The sequence below is a fragment of the Ambystoma mexicanum genome, chromosome 9 (assembly GCF_040938575.1).
Source record: "Ambystoma mexicanum isolate Mex_15411 chromosome 9, UKY_AmexF1_1, whole genome shotgun sequence".
Taxonomy (NCBI): domain Eukaryota; kingdom Metazoa; phylum Chordata; class Amphibia; order Caudata; family Ambystomatidae; genus Ambystoma; species Ambystoma mexicanum.
The window spans coordinates 328,974,735-328,995,529 of NC_090931.1; the positions used below are offsets into that span (position 1 = coordinate 328,974,735).

At 43.8% G+C, this 20,795-nt stretch overlaps 1 protein-coding gene and 1 long non-coding RNA gene across 6 annotated transcripts in view; one reads left to right on the forward strand and one right to left on the reverse strand.

The window, feature by feature from the left end:
• The window catches only part of CLIP2 (CAP-Gly domain containing linker protein 2), a 705,753-nt gene that overhangs the window by 631,700 nt on the left and 53,258 nt on the right, over positions 1-20,795 (forward strand). For all 4 annotated transcript variants that reach the window (XM_069614741.1, XM_069614743.1, XM_069614740.1 and 1 more), the window contains one exon: positions 19,425-19,482. In XM_069614741.1, coding sequence (XP_069470842.1) covers positions 19,425-19,482 — 58 coding nt within the window. The remainder of the gene's footprint in view (positions 1-19,424; positions 19,483-20,795) is intronic.
• Positions 12,592-20,795, reverse strand: part of LOC138488027 (uncharacterized) — an 80,863-nt gene continuing 72,659 nt past the window's right edge. For both annotated transcript variants that reach the window (XR_011274577.1, XR_011274578.1), the window contains 4 exons: positions 13,314-13,400; positions 13,119-13,218; positions 12,957-13,034; positions 12,592-12,864 (listed from right to left, as the gene is read on the reverse strand). This is a non-coding gene — a long non-coding RNA (uncharacterized lncRNA). The remainder of the gene's footprint in view (positions 12,865-12,956; positions 13,035-13,118; positions 13,219-13,313; positions 13,401-20,795) is intronic.

Sequence of the window (20,795 nt, forward strand, 5' to 3'; positions counted from 1 at the left end):
ACCATTCTGTGGAAGAACATCAAGAAGGCTGATTCAAAGACAACATTCAGGCTATACCCAAGGCCAGATCGCAGGTCCATTGGCATGAATGAGCATTGGTCCAGTGAGAAGGAAAGCCTGAGAGGGTTGAGTATTTGTTGGATCACGTCCTTGGGTCTGAGGATAGATCAGGAACTCACTAGACTATTCCTAGATCCTCCCAGCTAGCCTCACCTGAAGCTGTGGAACTAGCTGATGAGAATCATGGCATTACAAGGCAACCTCTGAAATACATCTGCAATACTATCCTTCAATCGGCCAATGGAGAACTCATGCACCTGCCAGGACATTGTCCTTTCCAAGGAACCTTTAGCATGAGTCTGAGTGATGCCATGGAGAGACCCATAAAGTCTACTTGACGGAGAAAATGATTTTGTTGGGAAAACCAAAATTTTAAATTGTGCTATTTAACCAATACGTTATTGAAGGATTGTGAGGCATTTCTGTTTTGAATCCTGGCACCAACAGAGAGGGGGCAGACTTGCATACTACTAGCGCTTAAAGGGGCAGGATGTCTGTGGAAGGACTAATCCCGCCTTTGCAACCTGAAATCATAAGCTGCAAGACAGTGGTGTGCTAAATTGCAGCAAGGCCTAATGACTAAGAATCACATTTCAGGAGGGAAATTTGGGAGAGGGAAGGTTCCATAGGAGAGAAGTATTCCCATTGCTTGGTGAAGTTGGGTTTACTCTTCCTCTACCCTTTTCTCCGATACTTCTCACCCCTCCCATGTCATTCTTGTACATATAAAGAAGGTTGTTAAATACAATCTCCTTTTAGCATCATGCTTTCACACAGACTTTCTGATATCTCCTTTAGTGAGATGTAGTGGTCCTGCTTGGCTTGGATAAAGACTGGAACGAAAGGGTCAATTTAAGGGAACTCAAAGATGAGATGAATGGCTTACAAATAAAAAAGAGGGGCTCAGCAAGTGTCATAGTAAAGGGATGTTCTAATTAATCAACTCGTCTAACTGTTGTTTGAACCTGTCTGGATATATTGTTGTCCTTATTGAATATAATTAATTTGTGATGTATACTTTAAATTTGTTATCATCTAAAATACACAGTATGTGTTTTTCTATCTGTCAAGTCCCGCATTTAAATCATACCCAGGAGAGTTGATTATTTAACTAGAAATTCCCTTCTCAATCACACTTGAGGGACCCTGCTTTATGTTGTCAAATTATCAGATCCTCACAAGGCAAAGTCCACAGGAGTAGCGTAGCCCACAGACCTCCTCTGACATCCTGTCTACAGGGGTTTTGCTATACGCGTGACATCCTGAAGAGAAACGGGAATGGGATAGAATAAGAGTGGAGCTGGAGAGTGGGCTGCTGTACCTGCTGTGAACGCTGTTTGCCAGAAGTATTTCTTTGGTGGCTAATCTAGTGGGGCGGAGCAACTGTGCAGGAGACTTGCAGCTACACTTTAAAATCATCAAACCCGCGCAGAGCACCGCGCAGAGTGGAGCTGGAGAGTGGTCTGCTGTACCTGCTGTGAACGCTGTTTTCCAGAAGTCTTTCTTTGGTGGCTACTCTAGTGGGGCAGAGCATCTGTGCAGGAGACTTGCAGCTACACTTTAAAATCATCCAACCTGCGTGGAGCGCCACTGGAGAGTGGTCTGCTGGGAGACACCGTTAAGCAGAGTTTCTCCCTATTGATACATGCTTAAGAGGCAGAATTAAAAAGCTATCAAACTGCACCAGACCCTTTGGAGAGGTGAGATAAATAACCAACGGCATTCCAGATGAGTTTGCTATCTAGGACCGGCAGAGTGCCAAGGTTATCCTCGTATTGTATCCCCACCCTTAATCACCAAGGAAACTGGAGCAGGATATAACTTCAGACGCGACCATGTAATCTATAAAATCGCATAGGTATGGTCTGCGTAGCGGTACTATCCCTGCGGGCAAATGCCCAAGGAGCTCCATTAAATTATGACACTGCGTTTCCTAAATCTGTGCCGATAGGAAAGGAATTAAGTCCTCCTCTACCAGTGGAATCGTCAATCAACTGTGAAAATAATGCCCGGCAACACTCCTTCACAATTGATAATGGTGGTTTATTATTGAATATATGTCTAGATTTTAGGCGGAAATCACTGGGCAATGGCCTGTCCCTGCTTCAATCTAAAAAAGCTTGGAGGTATCAGCTTTGATGTCTGGGCAGTCTGGGCACCTGTGATGTGGAACACACTGCCTACCTTGCTATGGGAAACACCTTCACTCCCCCTCTTTAAAAAAGAGCCTGAAGGCTTTTCTCTTCGAGAATGGTAAGGGCTAAGTAATTAATGGGTTAAATTTCACTTTGAAATTTGTTTGTTGTCTCCTGTTCTGTCAGCGCTCGGAGGCCTCCGGGTGTGTGGCGCTATATAAAAAATAAATAGATAGTAGATAAAGATGACCAAGAGGATTTTAACACTATAATAGGCTCAAATTTGTCTGTAAACCCTAATCTTGAGGCACTTACTCCAGTTTGGAGATTTCTATTAAAGAAGCCACCTTCGACGATGATTTGTCAGCAAAAACCAGCGATGACCTATCATCAACAATAGAACCACTAAGCACTTCTATTGAGGTAATTCTAGTTAAAATGCAGGCGCTCGTTTCGCTGTGATCCAACCTAGCCGCGGAACACCAAGAAGTGAAAAGCATAATTGCAAAAGTCATTGATTTGATTCTAGAAAACAGCACGAAACTAAGTATTGATTCAGAAACATCGATGGGGGAAAAGCTTTTAACTGAAATCCCAAATGCGGGAGAGGAGGAAACTTGCCAGTCTTGCGAAACGACAGCTCGCAATAATGATTTGAAAAACGTCAATGTCCCCCAACAAAATGCTTCCTTGATGTGCCCAACATTGCCACAGAGTGACTCACTAACAATTGTAGCGGCAAATGATGAGGATGCCATGGAAGTACTCTGTAATGAGACCCCAATAATGAGAAGCATGTGAAAGAATTCAGAACGTGTGAAACGCTGAGCCATTAAGAACCACTCATGAAGACTTAAGCAAACAGAGTTCTCAAAAGTGACCTTTGGAGATAACGACATTAGGACCAGGGAACAGATGGTTCTTGCCGCTTCGGGCCAAAATTTAGTAATAACCAAAAACTTGGTAAATGGAACCATCAAACAAGTGGAACCAAGAGGGCCTTTGGACAAATAGCTAGGAAAAAATACTATGGATCATGACATTGATCATGAGAAACATTTTGCTACTAACTGAGGCATAACAATGTATTCGGTGCGTACAATAATATCTGTGTAAACCGACAAACCTCTAATATTGCACTGCGGCCATCACCAACTTGCTATAACAACAGCAAGACAAAGGAAAGGAATTGCAATAATTGGCCTTGTCCCTCTTTTGATCCTAGTTATTTTGTTGTTTTGACCAACTTGATTAAAGTAGAGGAACTATAGCCTAAGATGGAAAGTCCATTCCTTAATCAATCTTGTTTGCTTGCCTGTGGAAGAAAATTTCTTGGCTATCCTCAATTGGCAATAGTGATCTCTTGTGTGTGGAACTGCCGAAATTGAAGTTTATAAAACTGGGCTCTGATTGAGCTTTCCTCACCAGCGATAACTTCGCTATTATGTATTCATGCAGAAGCACTCTTGGAACTAGGGTTTAAACTAACTGTGTTCCATAATAACCCCTTGATCCTGAGCCATGATCAAATGCAAGGATACATGGGCTACCCACATAGGACTCCACGGGAAGAATAGACACAGAATCGAGGGGGGGGGGGTCACAACAGAGCTTTAGTACAATATACACAATTGGACACAATACCATTTTTGAGTTGGAATACTCAAGGCTTCAACAGTTTTATGGTTTCTGAGGACAAGAATAATTAAAAATAATATATAACATTCTGTTTCTCCAGGAGACTTGGCTGTGTGACCCATTAATTGTGGATGGTTTCAGAGTATTCCAACAAATGGCTGTTAAAGTGCTCATGGGTATACCCTCAGGTGGGCTTGTAATCATGATAAGGTCTTCTGAGTTGTTGAAATTTGAAATCCTCAGTGACAAATGGTAGGGGTTATTAGCAGTAAAGGTGAAAGTAAAAGGGATATGTCAACAGCAGCCCCTCTTATTGCTAAATATCTACTATAGTCCATCACAAGTAGCGGTGGATACTGTCTGCGAAAAATTTGGGGAAATATGGGAAACCTTCTCTTGTCTACATGAAGGATTTCATATTATAGTAGCTGGAGATTAAAACTCAGATTGCATGATTGCGAGATAAAATGAGGAGGGACATAATTGCCACAGAAATTTGAAATCTAGCATGGACGGTAAAGCATGGGTGGAGTTTTTTTTCCATTTGGAACCCAAGAATTCTAAATGGGGCTATATTGGGAGACATTCCACCCAAGCCAACGTGGAGATCCGATAAGGTCTTAGCTCATTTGGACTATATAGTAACATCACATATTTGAGATATGTGAAGAGATGACTGTTGATGAGAATGATGTGAGCGACCATATGCAATTGTCAGTCAAAATTAAGGTCCATATACAAAGGGTCAATGGCCCTGGAATGAGTGGGCTTATAGCTAACCCAGCTGGTAATAGATTCTCAAAGTATGTAGAGAATCTGAACGGTTTTAATAGCCGAGTACAACAATTCCTTCAAACCTCATCGGAAGGACAAAGGGTTGCTTATTTGACCCCTTGTACCTTTGATGCCTTCTTAGATAAATTCAAGAAGACACCAACAGGGAATAAAAATGGGGAATGTTGGGGGTTCCATCCCTTTGATATTGTGATACAAACAAAAAAGAAACGAGCTTAGAAGAGAAATGTGTTGCTTAAAAGGGAGAAGTGAAAATGAGCAAGTATATCGAGCCTGTATTAAGCAAACAGCGATTTAAAAACTGGTTGAGGAGCTATAAAGTGTACTTAGCACAAATTGAGGGATGAGAAATGTTAGAAATAATCACCAAAAAATATTGTAGGAGCTTCTCGGATTTGATAAACTCAATGCAAAAAATGCAGCGCTCCTTTCGGAGCAATCCTATAGCCGAGAGGGTGTGGGTCAGACATTTTGCAAAGGTTGATGGCAACCAGATGGCCTACTAAAGAGCATAATGTCTGATCATGAGTGGAGATTGAATATGGTTGTGGAAGATATTGAAAATCTGATTAAGAGGGCCTCCAACTCCAGAGCAGCAGGACAAAATGGACTATCGGACACACTCTTCAAACTGGCCCCTGAGATGTGGGCTAGGATATCATCTAAGCTTTTCAGAGCTGTGTTGTAAGATAGCAAGACAGCAACCATATGGCATACGCCCACCATTGTCCCAATATATAAAAAGGGGGATAGATTAAGCTCAGCGAACTATCAACCTATAGCCCTTATAGATAAAGGATCTGAAGAAGTGGGTGGCAGAAACTGGGCGGTTGTAGACATTTCAGACAGGCTTTCATAGTGGGATGGGTGCTGATCTTAATGGACTGGTGGTGGGATGGTTGAGAGAAGAGGCCCTTAGTCCAGGAAACATGCCTTTATAGCTGGCTGCAATCAACTTTACGCAAGCTTTTGACTGTATTACTCAGAATCTACTGTGGCTCAAGTTAAGGGACTGGCAGACCCCAGATCACTTATTGGGGATTTTGATCCATCTCCATGATCAGACTACATTGCGAGTTAGGCTGAATGGGCTGAGTGATGTTTCAAAAGCCTTTTTAACATACAGGGGCCTCTGTCGGGGGGGTGTACTGGCCGCATCCCCATTCAACCTGTATTTGTCTGACTTGGGGGAATTCCTGGCGGGAACTCTATTCTCACCACCCAGAATTCTAAGTTTGATAATACTTATCTGACCTATGCCGATGATCTAGTGTTGATGAACAGGACTCAGGTGGGCCTGCAGAGACAACTAGATTATATATTGGAATAGTCCCAGGTGAACAAACTATGTATCGACACAAATAAAACTAAGATTATAAGATTCATACATAATAGGAAAACAAAAATGAGTTTTAAATCACATATGGGAGAGCAAGAGTTGATGCCCCTCTGTATCTATGATTTACTTAGGATTCCTCTTAAGTACACAGGATAATAGTGAAGCTACGCTGAAAGGTCTATTGAGGAAAGCTGTCCAAGCAGGCGCATAGATGAAGAAAATCAGATACACATATTGTGAATTTTCCATGCAACCCCTACTATACTTTTATAAAATGAAGATCATATCATGACTCTTATATGGTGTAGAACTTAATGATAAATTGCGCTTGCTTCCATTTGACAAGACTGAGTCCAGAATATGGAAGCGGGCGCTAGGGCTTCCAGAATGTGTGCCCATGGCCTCACTAAGGTTTGAGTTAGGACTAACTTCTCTCAAATGCCTGGTGGACCAAAGAATTGTATCACTATATCGAAAGTGTTTGGTGCCCTTAAAACACTCTCTCTATGCAGACCTGGCGAGTGTCCTACAATCAGGGAGACATAAGGCTGCCGCCAGGTTAAAGAGGAGAGTGGAAGACATCCTGGCTGTTCTGGAGTTGACAATTGATGACTTGGTGAGGTCGCCAATGAAGTTAGGAAGGCTCTGTTAAGAACAGATTGGATAGACACAATGGCAACCATGAGACAATGTAAATTGTTCTATAGTCTATCACCCTTGGATAAGCCACTGGGGAGAATCCCAAAATACCAAGGAAAATTCCCAAATGCATTTTGGGCTATGCAGTTTCTGCGATATCATCTGAACCTTCACCGTACTAGCGAGATCTGTCATGTTAGATCGCAATTCAAGGAAAGGGAATTAGGCTGTGCCCTATGTAATGACCCAAAAGTGGTACAAAATAGAGAACACATTGTGCTATTCTGCTTTGCACTTACAAAAATGAGAACCCTATACCTCAGCCGTTAAATTTACAATTTTGAAGTGTTCAATGTTGACCAATTTTTTACACAAATCTTCAGTGGAGAGGAAACATTAGCTACATCAAGTCTGATAAAGCTAAAGTAGCGTTGAATTTTAAAGTGACATTCCTTTTCAATCATTAATCAAATAGTATGTATTTATCATTTTAAAAAGTCACAGACGCCAGACATATATGGAGTCATGTATCTGAATTTGATGACTTGATGAATTTGACATAGTGCCTCTTTGTTTGAAGTTGATGAATTAGTTCATTTGATGAAGTCGATACATTTGATATCATTTTAGCTTGTATACATTTGGATTCATTTGATGAATTTTGAAATGGTTTTATTATGTATCTGTATATTATTGTGTAAGGTTGTCTTAGAGCAACCAGTATCACAAAACAAATTTTTTTTTAAAGGAAAAAAAAAGAATAAGAAAACAGGATCTCTTCGTCACCCTCTGAGATCTGCGAGACACAAGTGATAATATGGCAAGACTCTCTTCCCCACTAGTTCCTTTCAGCTTATTTAACTCAGTAGAAATACAATCTACCTACATTTCTCCACTGTGTGCCTGGAGAGTAAGAACAGAGTGCTCTGATAACAGTATAGGCTCCTTGTATTCCCTGTTTTCTGCATAAAGGATTGCTAGCAACACCTGAAGGGACTCTAGGCTTACTATCCCCACCTGCTTGAATATTGCTCTACTCTTCCAAATGCAGTTCACTTAAATTATGGTTTGGTTTGTTCTGCGTTTTTTTCTGAAAGCATAACTATGTTTCCCTAACTTTCCCTGAATTCTAAACATTTTCATTTACAGATTATTTTAGTTTGGTTGTTGTCGTGGCTGATTTGCTCCTTGTCAGCATTACCTTCTGAGTACTGAACTTGTCTTATATCCTCCTGCTCCTGAAGTCCTTGCCTGGCTCATTGTGATATATCTAGTGCAGCGGGGAGTGTTTCTCCTTTCTCCATGAGCTTGAAAGGCAAGTACACAACAATCTGGGATTGGTCCTTAAGGACACCCCCTACCCTCTCTATGGTCCTTAAACAGTGATAGTTACTACCTGAGGAATTGTGGTTGGAGAAGGAAGATTTGCTACCTTGATGGAATTCAATAGACCTTAATCCATACCCTTGGCAGGACAAGGCCAGAAAACATAAAAGAACAACCTTAATAAAACATACAGGGACCTGCCCAGGTGGCCCAAGGACACTGCCAAATAGTGTGGAGATTCCGGGCTATGGAGCATCATGTCCACTTCAGTTCCAAAAGGGGCGAATGGGGTCAGGAAGGAGTTCCAAATTGATAGTGTCAAGAAACAGGATGAGAGAACCAGGAGCCAGAGGGAAAGGAAGAATTCCAACTTGCAACTCCAAGGATGGGTCAAAGGAAGAACTCAATGGGTACCATGTCAAACAGAGAGATACAAAGGCAGTCCAGAATACAGTCACAGGTCAATGCACAGGAGAATCACACGCCTGCAAGAAGATCTGTAAGGCAATCCAAATAACACAGGCCAAGTCGGAAACCCAGGAGAGGGCAGAGAATCATGTATTCAAAAAGTCTAGATAATCATTACAGGACTTATTGTAAACTATTGCTAGGTAAGATAATACTTGTCAACAGTTCATACATTTCATTTGATCCCAACCTACGGAATCTAGCATGGTCACGCTTTATGCTTGAGCTAGAATCCAGTGAGAATCCAGCGACAATGGGGTCTTGGACAATGTAGTCCTTGTCGCAAACGGCAGGGCAGTTTCCAACGTTGCAGCTATCTGTTGCAGGTGCAACGGCTCCTATTCCCAACACCTGGGTTGTGTCTTTCTTCTCAGATCAGAGTCAGTGAAACACTGTTTCCGGCCAGTCCAGGAGATCAGCTTCTCACTGTGTATGGAATTTATTTGACCCATGTGCACAGAAGAATTATCTCGGACGGACCCTAAACGGCCTTTGGCATTACTCTTTACCTATTGCTGAGAATTAACTATGGGATCCGGGCGATGCCTAGCCTTGCTGGTGTTATAAAGGTAAGGTGAGTGTCCGCTGAGTAAATAAGTGCTAACTTCAGCAGATTCAGTTAGTCTTTCACAATTGCCATAACCCTATCCTTCATAGACCATTCAAATATTTCCCCAGAGCAGACATGGCCCTATGAGACCCTGAAATCACTGAACAGACTGGAAGGGACCTGGGCTCATAGAACTCAGGAATTAAAGGCACCAACTGTTAATCTGTATTATTCTGAATAATGCAGTACCATCGCTCTATTCTCTCAGGATTCCAGGCTCTTCCCTCTATCTTGGTTTGGGGAAGGCTGACACTCGTGCAAGGAAACCTTTTAAGGACATTCTTAGAAAGAGTGAAGGCATAATGAGTAAAACAACCCCTCCTTTTGTGCACCACCACTCTGCTTAGCCTCCTATGCACTCTGACACAGATGAGGATGTATCTATTTGTCAATGCTTCTTGATATTTATTTATTTTTCTTTTTAAAGCAACTCTAGATCATGAATGAGGATGAGCTCACTCTGACATGTAGGTCTAGTGAATGTTAGTTGTCAACAATAACATCTAAGCTCCTTGATGCAGTCCCCTGCCTGGCGGTTGGTGTGAAAGGTTGGGAAGCCATGGGGTGGGTGGCGTCACCTGCTACACAATGCTGCGCCTGATGGTGGTGCATGGTGGATCCCGGGCTTTGCTCACATTGCCAATGTGATATGTCAGGAGCTTTTCATAATACGCCCTTTCATGATACTGCCCCTTTAAAGGGCCCTTGTAATTTGGAACATCTAACAGAACATGATCCGCCTGTGTCGTCTTGCCCCCCAAATGCATCTGTTGGAGAAAGGGGAGTGTGTGGTTAAGAAGTCCTGTGTGTATGTCCTGGGGACAAAAAGCTTAACATTTTCAAAGTCCTGTACATGAACGGGAAATCAAAGATAATGTTCGGTCAATGTAAAGACTCTGCCCATTGCCCCGCAAAGGGGGAAAGAATAAGCCTGTGGAGCGGCATTAAAGAAGTGCTCAAAGTCGAATTACCAATCATGTCCTCACATGCAAAGCCCCACAAACCTGAACATAGTCAAGCAAATCAGGTCTTCGTAGGTGGGGCCAGGCCCATTTCTATGGACTGAGTATTGCCAGAAGGTGGTGGACAGTTGAAGCAGCCGAGGTACTGGGACCTATTGGAAGTAGAAGGAGGAGAGGTATCTGGCAAGGAGAGAGGGAAGCTGGAGTGATTAGGCAGAGAAGGGTTCACAAAGAAGGAGGAGGAGCTGGAGGAGGAGCTAGTGATGAGAGAAGGAGGCTAGGAGAGGAGGTCACAATGAGGAGGAGTGGAGAAGAGAAAATAGATCTAGGGTGGGGGTGAGAAATCAGGATGTGAGAAACATCTGAGGGAAGGAGGGATAGTACTAAGGAGGGTGTGATAAAGTGGAGGGCAAGAGTAAAGAGGAGAGATACCTAAAGGAGTACATCTCAAGGAGGCAAACTTTCACAATGTGGCTATAGGGCACACAGAACAATGTAATAATGCAAGGCTAAGGTACTAGGTACTGTTTTTCCTGGGTCCAGTTAACCTACAAACCCCCACTGGAATGTAACTAAAAGTCCACTTTTCATGGGGTCTCCTTAATTTTTTCTGGTCAAGCTGGCGTAGACTACAGGAGCGCTGCCTGAGTCACTGTTGTTGTTTATTATATCTTCACTCATGTGTGATCCAGGTTAGGGAGTGTTTTTAAAGTGATTCATAGTATGTGGTAGGCTAGTTTAACAAGTGCAGTTTTTGGATCACACTACGCCCACCCACTTTCTGGTTGGGCTTAGGTTGTTACATTGTCCTAAGAATTGATTTGTGTTTGGGTTATACTTTTCCAACTTTGGTTTAGCTGCTGCAATGCTGCTGTTTCGTTGGGGGTGAATGGACTCCATGTTAAGTGTTGTGACTTCAGGGAACAGGTCCCTACCTCTGCAATGTCCTACCACATGCCCCTACGGTTTTGCGATAAACATGCGTTCATTCATGGGCACATGCCATAGGAACTGGCCACAGACAACAATAGAAATTAAAATGAGCGTACATTTTTTTATCTAGGCTTTAAACACAGCAGTTAGGTTACTAAAGGATTCTTGTTAGTTTTCATGCTGTTTGTTTGGTACATTTCTAGGTTAGATACCGCTCCAGGAGGACATGCCCACTGGCAAATCACTGATGTACTGGTGTACAAGTGTCTGGTGCACGGATGCATGCTGTGTGTGTGCGTGGAGAATATATGAGAGTCTGGTGATGTGCATGGGTGTGACCGGTGGCATGAGGTGCCCTGTGACATAGGTGTACGTGCATGTGAATGACACACAAGTGTACATATGTTGTGTTGAGTATTTTCTCTTTTTGTGGGTCGGTATGTGCTTAGCATAGTTGGCACTCAGTTGTAGTGTCGTGCGCCGTTGGGTAGACTTGTCTTGCATAACACTGGAGGCTGTGTGACACTACTTGGGGTCTTGTTAGGGCAGTTTGGACCTAGGGCTGTCTAGGATGGAAGGCCTGTCCTCTGTACATCTCTGGCGGGTGCATCCTAGTCCAGTTGTTGGTTGACCTGTGGTCCACTGCCTGTTGTAACTCCACAACCTGGAGTGTATTGGTGCAGTGCTCAATTTCTGTTGTGAGATGTGATCAGTTTGTCCATTGGCACACTGGCCTGTATGTAGATAGGGTGACTAAGTTGAATGTTTATGTGCCTCTGGAGTGGATATGGTTGTGTGTAATTTGGAAGGGAGGCAGATGTAGTGACTGGCTGAATGTTGTCTTTTGCTGCTTGCCATCTATGAATGCCGATCGAATGTTGATGCAGGTGTGTGACTGATAGCTCAGGAGAATGCTGATGAGTGTGTGGTGCATGGGTGTTCTGAATGTGTCAATTAGGAGCTTTAGCTGGAGTGTATGAGGATGGCCGGTGGGTGGCCTCAGTATGTATATAGTCAAGAGTTACTGGAACCTTAAAGAAACTGTATATATGTATAAAAAACCTACAAAGACATTTCAACTAGGTGGCTTACAGCTGATCTGTGTCTGGACTACATGAGTCTTCTTTTAAGTTGCAACACACTGTTTCAACCATTATTTCCTGAAAATACAAGAAGACCCAGACAAGAAAAAATATTTCCATTGAACGTGGTGCTTGTGACTTGTCGCATGTTCAGCGGATCTCTGCATATAACTCCATCAATGTGCTGGGTAAATCTTCAAGAGTAGCAATGTATGCTCTAACTGTGCTGCTCGCTGAGGAACGGTCTCCTTTAAAAGGAAAGCTCCTCTTTTTTGTTTAGGAGTTTTGAGTCTGGTTTGATAATTCCTAAGGCTCCCTCAAATGGGCAGGCAGAGATCTTTCCCCAGTCTGCCTAATACTACAATGTTGTATGGAAGGGTCCAAGCTTCTAAGGCTGATGGGCCCTGAGGGGCCATTGGGGTGGAAACTGGACCCCAGATCTGACCTGTCAGCAGGCAATGTGACTATCCTGTGCTATGTGGTGAGTATTAGAGAAGAGGGGCACAATACCCCCTGAGTTACTGCCCTGGCGGTTTCCAGAAGCAGGCAGGGGGCTTTGACACCACATATGTCTATGTTGTATGTAATTCAAGGTGAAAACAAGTCAAACAAGTGCATGATTTATTTCCACAATTCAATCTCATCAAATACAAAACAAATACATTTCCTTCAGAGCTCTACGCGTTTCGAGAGTAAACCTCTCTTCTTCAGGAGCAGGAATGTATGCATATATTCAAAACATCTTACAAAACTTTTTCATAATAACCAACAATTTCCTTCAACATTCATCAATTTAGTTGTTCATTAATGGAAGCTTCATCTATTGTCATCACTATTTGAATCAGTGTTCAGTTTCTCAAGTTGTACTGTACACCACCTGTGGAGTGTATATTGAGTATGAATTAGTGATTGAAATTAACTTTCGAATTCATAAGTAGTGAAAGTCCGGCAACTTAAATTTCACGTTACCTGGCAACAATTCGATCATCCTCTCTCATTTGTTAGGGAAGTAGTATCATATCTTGATTGAATGCTTATACATAGCTCCTAAAATATATTCATAAACAACCATTACTATGTGTCTTATTCTGGTGTTCAGTTAGATAGAGTGAGTTATCATAAATTACTCACCACGCGGGTGGCCAATGTGTGGATGAAACTTCCGATGTAATATCTGACGTATGTGAAGACATTCATTTCTAAGGCCCTTCTTCCTAGTGATGAGCGTTACCTGTAGTGTCAATAACATATTTGCAATGAGTGGTTCTATTCATCATAACTGATGGTACACGTTTCTGTGTAAATACAACAGTCGAGAGTACTCACCATATTTTCAAAAAATGAAGGGACGGTGATTGCACTTCGAAATCCTAATCTCTTCTACCGTGATCGTTCTTTAAACAGTATTGGTATCTGTAGGTATATCTTAATGTTAGTATTTATTTATTTATTTTCACTTACCCGATTGAACAGGAGAACACAATTCTTGAGCGCGATACCTCTGCGAGCATTCAAACGCCTCGGTACACTTCTGTGTAAGCCTGTTGCTTCGCAACCGGTGTCTTTAATATTAGCGTGCTGAGCGTGCGCTTGTCACATGATATTCGAACTAGCTATTATGGGAAATAGAGTTTCAGATTACTCGGTTGGATATAGCTACTCAGAAAGATATCTTCCTATGGTCAAACGTCACTAAATGTCGCAATGCAGAGAAATGGCCAAACATCCCTCACAGCACAACATCCCTGCCAGTGCCACGGCCATGCACCCATGTGCGGCCAGCCCACAATGCCCCCCCACCACATTGCCACCTGACGCCCAGGGAGGATCCACGGGGAACCCAGCAACATGCCCCATGCACAGTGTGAATACACATACACCATGTCTGCTGGACATGTCACCGACAGACACCCTACGTAACATGCTGCAAGGGAACAGGGTGCATGTGAAGCACAAACAATTCATGGCACGAGTGACACTGCATGAATGAACACATGCCGTGAAATGAAGGCCCATTAGCATGCACAAGTACTCCATTGACCTGATCTTGTGTAAGTCCACTTCCACACCTTACACCGTGACTAATGCCTGTGCCTCCACCCATGCAGGTGATTCCGGATACCCACATCTACCCTTGCTAATGACCCCTGTGCGTGATCCCCAAACACTGCAAGAGATTGCCTACAACCACGCTCACAAACTAAGAGAGTATGGTCTTCCCATTCACAATATTTGTATCACACTTATAATTTCAGTATGAAATATTTTCAACGAAAGATAGCTATGACCAAGTTAGCCTGAACAGTGAATGAACTCTGCCACACCCCTGAAAATTCAAGTCAATTGGCAGGCTAGTGCCACATAAATTAGGTTGCACTCCACTAGCACACATATATGAACCATTCCACATGTGCTAGTTTGAATCAGCGGTTAGCTTAATAGTTGCTATTTATTTTTTGTATTTTTAAATATCTTCTGACGAATTAATCTTCAACAGATGTTGATAAAGAATATTAGTAACAAAGTACACATATTTACATTGTTAAGTGTATTCTAGGACAATGAATATACATGCATACATACATACATTGCAGAATGACATGCCGGGGACTGATAGACTATTTCCTTTTACACTTTGACACAGCACAAGAAATGCACCACTGTGTGACACCACCCCAATCAATAAACATGACAATGACACAATCAGGAATGTCCTTGCATTGACTATCCCCACTCCCCCCACCAACTCCCCAGCACACTATCCTCCCTCCTCCATACCCCCACCAACTCTCCAGCACACAATCCCCCCAACCTCCTAACATCACCAACTCCTCAGCACACTATCGCCCCTCCAACTTCCCAGCACACCACCCCTGACCACCAACTCCCCAGAACCCTATCCCCCCTCCCACCATCAACTCTCCAGCACACCGTCCCCCCACCACCAACTCCCCAGCACACTATCCCCCTCTCTCCTCCCACCACCAACTCCCCAGCATGCCCACTCATGGCGGCCAGTGTCCCAGAGTCATTCACAGTCAGAGCTCCCCCCATGCTGCCCCTGGTGACTTTGTACAAAGAAGGCGCTGGGACTGTCGTTGCCTGTGACCCCTCTGTGGGTGTGGTGGACGGGACGGAGCCTGTCACCAGGTTCTGCTGCCATTGCAGCTCATTGCCCTGCTGGATGACTTCGCTAGGGCAGAGACACCCTCCGTCATTTCTCTAACACATTACGCATATAGTGTCAGGGCGGACGTGTTGGCACTCATCTCGGCTCTGTTCCACACCATTTGCAGCACAACCCTGATGGGCTGCAGGTGTGCGGAGTGAGTGTGCCCAATCTCCTCCATCTCCCGCTGTTTGCGCTCCATTTCCACCAGCCTTTGTAGCAACACGCTGTGTGATGGTCTGCGCGGTCTGGTTGAGGGGCTCTCCACTGGGCCAGGGCTGTATGCAGGTGAGCCATCAGATAGAGTGCCAAGATCCGGGTCTGGTGTGGCTTGGCGCTGATAGCATGGAGGGCTTCCTGGTGGTTTAGGCCTTCGGCAGGTGTTGACTCCGGCTGGTATCCCCGTGTGGCTCCTCAGTGGCACTGGCAGCAGGTGTTGGCTCTGTGTGCATGTATACGGTTGCAGGTGTGTGTGAAGGTTGGCTTGCACTGCTCCTGGTGTCTGCTGGTGTTGGTGCAGGGCCTGCGGTGCCACCTGCAGTCTTGGTTTTGCTGGCTGCAGGCGTTGCACAGCGGTCCGTGTGCCTAGGCGAGGATTATGTGCGCCTATGTGGGGTGGTGGTGGCAGGCCTTGAGGGCCTTGAAGCACTACTCTCTGATGGGCCTGCATCTTCCTCCTCCACCTCCGAGGCCTCTGTCATCAGGTATGGTTCCCCCTCGTGTGTAGGCATGCAAGATATAATTGCTATAGTACAGAGTGTGACCCCACACATATGGGGAAATGGGCATGGTGGGACCACCGTCATGCGATTGCTTGTGCCGATGGGTGTGAGACCCATGGCCTGTTGGTCATTGGCTTGTGTTTGGATAGGGCATGGTGTCTGCTGGGCCTGATTATGTCTGACATGCATGCTTGTGGACCTTCATGGACCACATGCCCTCCCGGGGTGGCACTCGCAAGGTGGGGTTGGGGAGGCGGCTTGTTCCACAGCACTGTCAGGGCTATATGGGGCAATGCTGCGCAGCCAGCAGGGCTGTACTGTTGTGCATGGTGATTGACAGGCTGGGCACATGTCTGTGTGTGGGACGTGTACTTCCCTGTAGCTTGTCTATCATGCCTTCATGGGGCAGGCCTACTGGGACAGCTTCATGCTGGGGTGGCCGCGGTGCGGTGTCATGGTTGCTCACGCACCTCAATCCCACTGGCACAGGATGCACCAGTAGGGGTATGGTGCACATGGCATTTCTTTGGTTCGCTTGCCTGCCCTTTCTGCTGCTGTGACGCTCAGAGGTGCCCATGGTGTCATGCCCCATGGCTGCTGTGGAGGGTGGCTGATGTGCCACCACGTAACTCTGCCCTGACGGTATCCCCAGCTTTGAGGTCTGCTGACTTTTGTCCCTGTCCACTGGGGCTTCTTATGCTGGGTTTTCATTTGTCCATGCATTTGTTGGGGAAAGGGGTCACTCACCTCTTGCCTCCTAGTTGCTGGCACCCGCCTCTGCACTGTCGACTCCCCCTATCCCCTCGAGGTCCAGTCTTGTACTACATTTCTCCTCCCAGGCGGTGAGGACTAGTGGCTTGACAGTGCCCCCTCCTGTTGTCAGGGACTCACGGCAGTCTTGGGACAGCAGTCCCTGCACTCTTACCCTCAGGTTGTTCCTCCTCTTGTGGCAGTCCTCTTCATCATGGGGTACACTGAAAACTGTTGTGAACTTCTGGGCGATGGTGTTCCAGATTGCTGTCTGCCGCTGTCCACTGTTCTTCTTTTGCATGCTTCCGTACAGCTCCTCACAGTGCCCCACTACCTCATCTGTGATGACCACAAACTCCCCCTCACTACATTTTGGCTTTCTCAGGTGATGTTCAGCCCCCTTGTCTCATAGCCTCTCATAGGACAAATTTGCAGCTTAACAGGACCCGATGGCTGCAGGTAGTGGAGTTATTCAATGGATTGTGTTTTTCAAAATGGCCACCATGATGCTTCCCGTTCCGGCGATGATGCAGTTTTCCACCAGCGCTAATAGTATGGGGTTTGCCGGCGGTAGCGATATTAACGCTGCTTCCTTGGCAGTAGCCCTTATTCCGGTGATATTAATGCTGGGCGCTATTCGCGTTACTGTCTGTGTTGGGGGCGCGTTTACGCTAGGTTGTGATAGGGCGCTGATTGCGTCGCACGGCCCAGCTGTACTGCTACTTGTGCCCCAGCAGTAATTGCGTCTGTTTACAGCCGGACTTGGGATGAGGCCCTAAGCCTGACAGCTCATCCATTGCTACCAAACCTTTTGGGTAGTTCAGGCCAAACCTAAGAGTTGGAGTCCTGTACATCTAAGAGTGAGTCTTCTCTAGTCCTACCATAGGTAGACTTTAGTAAAACTCCCTAACACTATACACAATGACAAGTTGAAAGTTAGCCAGTTACAAGTGGAGGGATGCCAACATGTAGCCTTGTCTTTGTATTTTTCAAGGTATTGATAGCTTTAGTGAAGGCCCCAGTACTCAATAAATGTATTTTAAACCATATACCATGGTGCATCCTCCTCCGGATAACAAGAGACCAATGTCTGGAACATACGAGCTACGGTTTTCTAAAACTTCATAGAATACTTGCAGTAAAGCCCAGGAATGGTGGGGCTTAAATCTTTACCCAACATCGACTTGCTCCTCCTATTGAAAAATGCCCCTACTACGAGGGAAAGCAAACTGTTTATAGTTATCAATGCACATATCAAAATTATTCATTGATGATAACTAAGATAAATGTAACCATAATTAACACCATTTCTTTGGTGGGTTCTAATTCAAAGGAGCACTTCCATTGTAACAATAACACAGGAAAGGAAATACCTATTAACTTGAAACAACTATATATATGTAGCAACACAATATTTATGTAAGAGGACCACAGGTATGGATTATAAGAATCCTCCTTTGACGACACATCAATTAATATGTGAAGAATGTATGATTATTTTGTCATATATCACCGATTATCAGAAATTACCCAAATTAATATCTGTGTTAAAACATTAATGATTGACATTTGCACTAATTATTCCTTTTTTAAATTTTTCTCTTGTTTGTGTTTATTTCCTTTTTCTTATTTGTGTGTTCTCTTTATTGATGACATTGTCAAATGTTAGGATATTCTGGTACATGTTAATGCATCATGCTAAATCACATGAAGTCAATTGGAAGAATTTAAACCCTGAAGAAACTCACTTTTGAGTTGGTCAGCAATCTTCATATTGTTTATTAAAAGGATATTTTTCAATTGTTATACATTAGTATATGGTATATCTTTTATACATGGTGAATTTATTCATTTTTGAAGATCCAATAACGTAGGTATTAGGGCTTACTTTGACAATTTAAATATGAGTTAGTGTGGCAGGTCACATGATCATTTGGGTGTGAGATTGTCATTAGTGACACATAAGGTATCGGCGTCTTGTCCTGTGAAAGCCATCACCTAATCCACAATGCATCAGTATACCAGCACCAACTAATACCCTGATCTTTACCCACTGGTTCTTGTGTGCACATTGCATAGAGGCAGGATAAGATCTTTGATTTTTTTCGTGCATTTCAAAGCACATCCCATTTGAGGATTTGGGATGCACATTGAAATGCTCAAAACACCTTATTTACACGAATTTTGCAAAGGGAAGGAAAAAGGGCATCTGAATGTAAAGAGCATGAGCATATTTAGGATTCAGCAATCCCGGGGTTGGATTTACTCATATTTAGACCAATGCTGACATACCCCCCATTGACTCCCCACCTGAGTCCATGCATGGAGGTCACCATCAGTAGACCTCCCTGCTCTAGGTAGCCCTGAGCCTGAATACATTTCTACAGGATTGAGTTTGGCTTTCTGTTTCTTGAAAGAAGATATATCTGAGTAATGTTGCATTGCAATAGCACGACACTTCAAAGTATGAGTATTGTTTTTAGAACAAGCCCACGGTCTTTTGTTTATTTAAATTAAAAACATGAACATGCTAGAATGCTAGAAGGTGGGAAGGAATGCTGCCAATTGTATCGATTGATCTGAATTGGGTCAACAGAGCAACCATATCCAGACTTGGAGTTCCCTAATTTAATGTCAATGTTAATAACATTATTTCTATACAGGGTGTTTATTTTTTTCAGAAGGAATGCTCAAAAGCCTATCTTTATACTATCTTACATTGATTTAACTTCTGCTTGTGATCCCGTATTTCTCTGATTGATCAATCATATTGAAACCTTTGTTCTTTTATTTCAGATGATCGAAAATAATGACATTTCAGAAGAAAAGATGAAAATGAAACAGACGATGGAAGGTAGCGAGATGAGTCCCTTTGAAGTGCTGCCTGTATTTACTGTAAATCCTCTTTCCTGTTGCCACCCTTCTCTTTTCCCTCAAATAGCCAGATTAACCTTACTTAGCCACCATATCTCCATATCCCTTTTCCCACGCTCATCAAATCACACCACCCTAATTCAGAATTCCATCCAATTTCTCTCCCGTCTCCAACTGGCACCCTTTACTTTCTAACTGAGTACCTATACATTGGAAAATAATAATACCTGTTATTACATTGCTTGTAAGTGGGATGAATTGGGCATTAAATGCTGTATAAAAAAAGTTATTATCATATCTCCAGCAGCTAGTCTTTGTTGCCTCTCATGCCATCTTCGCACCATCCCCTAGTCACTCCTTTATGACAGATTCCCTACCTCACTCATATCACTTTATTCTTTGGCAGTCATTCATCCTTGTAACCTTCCAACCCTCCCCAATTCCTCCCCTAGCCAACCTTCCCATGTATACATTGATCCCACCTACATTTCCCTTCTGTCCCTCATTAATTAATTGTTCAGTGCCTAAATCTAACATTAACACCGTCACTGCTCCTTGCCATGTTCCCTTCCTGCCCAAACACACACTCCATGAATCTTACCTGACCTCCCTTGGTAACATCTCCAAGTCAACCTTTCTTCTCTAAATCTTACATTTTACATTCTCTTTATTTACACTTGCCCAGTCGACCCTTCTATATCGCAGTCTATCACCCAATGGCCCTCTTGCCTTTTCCTACTCTCATGCCCATTCCTTGCCATGTTAAACTCCCACATCGCCAATTCCTTCTTAGTATTGTTTCATCTTCAATAGTTTGCCTGCTATATACCATGTTCTTTTCCATCATGCCAGTACTTTCCACTTGTTTTAGTCTTGCTTACAAAAATGGTTTTCCTTGTTTCTTGGTGGGTGAAGGTTGCACTCTGGTTCCCAGCTCTGGTAACCTCACAGTCCAGTGATGTTCTCATTGAGTTCTTTTATTGCCTCATGCAATCATCAGGGAGCAGTCCTGGTGTACATGGTTAATAACATCTGTTCCTTTTAGATTCATTGTGAGTTAGTACTAATTTATTACCTATTCTCACCAGAGTATTTACATTTAACCTGACATGGACAACCAGGTGATCTGGGCTTTCTTTCCTCAGCTCAACTTCCCTGCACCCACCTCCTTCCCACAGTCTGCAGTTGCCTCTAGACACATGTAACCGTATTGACATTTCTTTTTACCAGTGCGAGCCCAATTAGGTTGCAACTCAGAAGCTTTATTACATAGGTCATGCTTGCGTTCTACCC